This window comes from Bos mutus, chromosome 5 (assembly GCF_027580195.1).
Source record: "Bos mutus isolate GX-2022 chromosome 5, NWIPB_WYAK_1.1, whole genome shotgun sequence".
NCBI classification, from domain to species: Eukaryota; Metazoa; Chordata; class Mammalia; order Artiodactyla; family Bovidae; genus Bos; species Bos mutus.
In genome coordinates, this window is record NC_091621.1 from 72,756,588 (window position 1) to 72,761,762 (window position 5,175).

Here is a 5,175-nt window from a genome sequence, read left to right on the forward strand (position 1 = left end):
AGGTAACAAGAGTAATAAATGAAGACACAATAGACATGCAGTAAGGATCAGAGGACATTACGTCCTACAGATGAGACTAATATTAAGCAAAAGAAACACTCCTAAGATGTATAATAAAATTGGGAAGGAAAATATATGTATAAAAGTCCAGAAACTTTTTGTGAAAATAAAATTATTACTTGAAAAACGGGTGCAGACATTTATGCTTATCTAATCAATTTATTACTGTTTTGTATCTGCCAGTAAGATTTGTCAACAATCAGCCACCAGAAATGAGAAACAGAACATCAGTGACAGAGTTCATCCTTCTAGGTCTGACTGATGATCCCAAAATGCAAGCTGCTATTTTTTTCTTTTTATTTCTCACATATGTGCTGAGTGTTAGTGGAAATCTGACTATCATCATTCTTACACTGCTGGCTTCCCATCTGAAGACGCCCATGTATTTTTTCCTCAGGAATTTCTCCTTCTTAGAAATCTCATTTACTTCTGTCTGTAATCCTAGATTTTTGATAAGCATTCTAACTGGAGACAAATCTATTTCCTATAATGCTTGTGCAGCTCAGCTCTTTTTCTTTATCCTTCTTGGTTCAACAGAGTTTTTTCTCCTGGCATCTATGTCCTATGATCGTTACGTGGCTATCTGCAAACCTCTGCATTATACAACCATCATGAGTAACAAGATCTGCTACCAGCTTGTAGGCGGCTCTTGGCTGGCTGGATTCTTGGTGATCTTTCCTCCACTGACCATAGGGCTGCAGCTGGATTTCTGTGACTCCAATATCATTGACCACTTCACCTGTGATTCTGCTCCTTTACTGCAAATCTCCTGCACAGACACCAACACACTAGAACTCATGAGCTTTGTTTTAGCTCTGCTGACGCTCATGTCCACCTTGATGTTAGTAATCCTCTCCTACTCCTACATCCTCAGAACAATTCTGAGAATCCCTTGTGCCCAACAAAGAAAAAAGGCCTTTTCAACCTGCTCCTCCAATATGATTGTTGTCTCAATCTCTTATGGAAGTTGCATCTTCATGTATGTGAAAACCTCAGCAAAGGAAGGGGTTGCTTTGACAAAGGGAGTAGCTATGCTCAATACCTCTGTGGCTCCTATGCTCAATCCGTTTATTTATACCTTACGGAACCAGCAGGTAAAACAAGCAGTTAAGGATGTTGTGAGAAAGATGTTCTCAAAACATTGACCTGACTTAAATTTTAACTAAAACAAATACAATTTTAACTAGAGAACCAATGAATAATATCTTTTCTAAAATATATTCTACCTTATTCTATTTCTTTACAGAAACAGCATTGTTTAGGCTATTTTGAATTTAATATTCTTATTGTAAATCTTCCTTGTATGAACTTTAGCACAGTATCATTTCGGAGTGTTCTTATGTGATTTCGTATTATAAACTTAAATTTAGAACTAAAAGCCCTTCTCATATTAACATGTGTGTGAGTGCAAAGCTGCTTCACTCACATCTGACTCTTTGCATCCCAGCAAACTGTAGCCCACCAGGCTTCTCTGTCCATGTGATTCTCCAGAAAGAATACTGGAGGGGGTTGTCATGCCCTCCTCCAGGGGATCTTCCTGACCCAGGGTTCGAACCCACGTCTCTTAAAACTCCTGCATTGGCAGGCAAGCTTTTTATCACTAGTGCTACATGGGAAGCTCCATTTATTAATGTCAAATAATATGCACGACATTAAACACCACCTAAAATATTTGAGTAGAATAAAATTACTATTAATTTATATATGTCTAAATCCAAAAGTACATACTCATGTCTCTAGAAGCATGCAAATATGTATATATGTGCTATATGAGTATACAATCATATATATGTCTCTATATATGTATATATATATATATATTTATGCATACTATACTTTTAATGGTTTTTATCAAGTGAAATAGAGGAAACTCAGTCATAAAGGTGTAGAAATAACTAAGTAATATAGGAGTTAGGCATTGTTGAAAAATAATATTTTGAGCATGAAATTTAACTTACAGTTTACTTACATTCTACATAAAAATGTTTAAATATTCTATGTATTTGTCATCAGAACAACAGATTAGTAATGGAAAAATACTTTTCTACATTTATGTCTGTTTTAGCAATTCACTGTATGATAATTTAGATAAGAAAAATAATGCAGAAACTATTTATTTAATAAACATTTCTTGAATACAGAACTTTTATAGAGCTAATATTTAAAGAAATTGCAATACCATATAAATAGATTTTTAGAAGGTAGTTATATACAGAGATGGCAGTATTTGGCTTGAAAATATTTTATTTTCCATTATGAGAATCTTACTTCATACATACAAATACTATTAGTATTTTTTCTCTATTGGTATCTTTAATAAACTTTGATAAGATTTGACCAATATATTATGTGGGATTATATTGCTTGCCAAATAAACATTAAAAGTAAAATCAAGTTAAGGGGGAAATAAGATATAGAACAAAAAACTCAGGAAGATTTGTAGGATCCCAGAAAATTCTGCTTAACTCAGGAACTGGAAAGATAGATTCGCTTATCCCATAACTATTTATTGCTCATATTTTCTCTCAAATGCTTCCCCTTTTCTCTGTTAAAGATTTTAATCTATCTTCATTTGGTTTAATTCTGTTTCATTCTTCCAGAATAAATTGTTCTTCATCACATAATAGATAGTACAGTTCCTTGTAGACTTCAGTTCATCCTTTTCAGTTTATGATAAAAAGCAAGACTCCCTGCCACTCAGTTCAATAAAAGTATCAGTTGGAAGAAGCTTATTGATACCCCTCTGAGTAAATGTTGATTAAAGAATCATCTCTTTGATCCTTGACCATGAACTATGTTTCATAGCCATAGGATGCTGCTTAAATATATATATGTTAGAATTAAGTTGTCTAGATTTGCCTCTAGTTTTGCCATTTGTAGGTTGAGTTTCTCTTGGTTGCAAAATTTTCACATGCAAAGGAAAGTCAATAATTCTGTTTAATCCTAGATTTGTTATGTTACATATAGTTTAAGCATCTAAAACTGCTAGTAATTGAGTAATGGTGCAATAATGTTAACATTTATTATTATTATTGTTATAGTGATTAATTTCAGTCACATAGTCTGAGTCACATTGTCAATGGAGATGTAGGTGGAGATGGCAGAAAATCCTGCTTGACAATGAGAAGGAAGTAGTTTTGGAGTAACTACTTGATTTTATTTCAGCCAACTTCATTTTGCCAGTTTGGTTGTATGGAAAACATGTCTACCTCCAGAGATAGAAGCACTTCCTAAGGTAATAGCCACCTACAGATACGCTTAAAAGGATAACATAGACCAGATAGATTTTTGAAAGCAAAGAATTGGCCCTTTGCCTTGTCCAAGTGTCATGTTTCATCAGGCTTGCAATCTTACCAATCAAAGTCAAAAAGATCATGTAGTAAAACCCAGTGTGAATAAATAGCCTTTAAAAAGGTTTCAGGGACTTCCCTGGTGTTCCATTGTTTAAAAATCCACCTGTCAATGCAGAGGACACAGGTTTGATCCCTGGTTCAGGAAGATCCCACTTGTCCTGGAGCCACTAAGTCCCTGTGCCACAACTACCAAGCCCAGGGGCAGTAACTACTGAAACTCGCACGCCTAAGGCCCATGCTCTGCAACAAGAGAAAACACTGCAGTGAGAAGCTGGGACACTGCAACGAAGAGTATTCCCCACTTGCCCCAACTAGAGAAAAGCCCATGCTCAACAACAAAGACCCAGCACAGTCAAAATTAAATAAAAATAAATTAATGTTTTAAAAAAAGTTTTCAGTGATGAAATTTTCATGTATAGGTAGACACATTCTTAGCAAGCATACACTAATGAAACCGAGTACTTTCAAAAACAGATTGGTACAGAAAATGAGTATCATTGCTTTTTTCTTGGGTTTTTTTTTTTGGTTTTTTTTTTTTTGCTGCTATGGTTTGCTTTTAACCAGACAAGCAGATATATGATCAGGCTGCCCATCCCCTAAAACCAGCTCTGACTGATCAATGATGGGCACAAATGTATCTAACTTCTCAATGTCTTGATTTTTATTGAAGAACTACAGTTATTTCTTTTCCCTTATTTAGTGCTTTATTTCTCAGTTTACCCCTTAGAACTAAATGTTTGTGATATTTCTCTTTTTCTGTGTACCTCTTTTTACCGTTTTTTCAGATTTTCATATTACCATAAAATTCTATTTTACAATAATGAGCTCTATCAGTATGAATAAGCCACTTCTACCAAGTATATGGGGCCTTGTATCTCATATTTAAATTTCATCATGAAGACATGGCTTGGGTAAGCATCACACTGAAGGGTAAACAACCTTAATTAAAATTATGAAATCAATAATATATTACCAAAATAGAATATCTATTCAGAAACAAACACCCAGACATTTTTTTTTTTTTTTTTTTTTTTTTTTTGTTAACTCATTTTTTCTTTTTTTTTTAGGGATAACGCAGTGTTTGTTCTTTTTTTTTTTTTTTTTTACAGGTCTGCAGGAACTTTTTTTTTTTCTTATTTTTTTTCTTTCTCTATTGACCCCTGACCTAAACTTTTTTTTTTTTTTTAATTAAAAAAAAATTATACATGTGTTCCCCATCCTGAACCCTCCTCCCTCCTCCCTCCCCATACCATCCCTCTGGGTCGTCCCAGTGCACCAGCCCCAAGCATCCAGCATCGTGCATTGAACCTGGACTGGCATCTCGTTTCATACATGACATTTCACATGTTTCAATGCCATTCTCCCAAATCTTCCCACCCTCTCCCTCTCCCACAGAGTCCATAAGCCTGTTCTATACATCAGTGTCTCTTTTGCTGTCCCGTATACAGGGTTATCGTTACCATCTTTCTAAATTCCATATATATGCGTTAGTATACTGTATTGGTGTTTGTCCTTCTGGCTTACTTCACTCTGTATAATAGGCTCCAGTTTCATCCACCTCATTAGAACTGATTCAAATGTATTCTTTTTAATGGCTGAGTAATACTCCATTGTGTATATGTACCACAGCTTTCTTATCCATTCATCTGCTGATGGACATCTAGGTTGCTTCCATGTCCTGGCTATTCTAAACAGTGCTGCAGTGAACATTGGGGTACACGTGTCTCTTTCCCTTCTGGTTTCCTCAGTGTGTATGCCCAGC

At 35.1% G+C, this 5,175-nt stretch overlaps 1 protein-coding gene across 1 annotated transcript; it reads left to right on the plus strand.

The window, feature by feature from the left end:
* The first annotated feature begins 272 nt into the window (after window positions 1–272).
* LOC102275385 (olfactory receptor 6C76) lies at window positions 273–1,205 on the plus strand. The gene has a single exon (XM_005889078.2). It carries the CDS (start codon window positions 273–275, stop codon window positions 1,203–1,205), a length of 933 nt encoding a protein of 310 aa, XP_005889140.2.
* The last annotated feature ends 3,970 nt before the right edge of the window (window positions 1,206–5,175 follow it).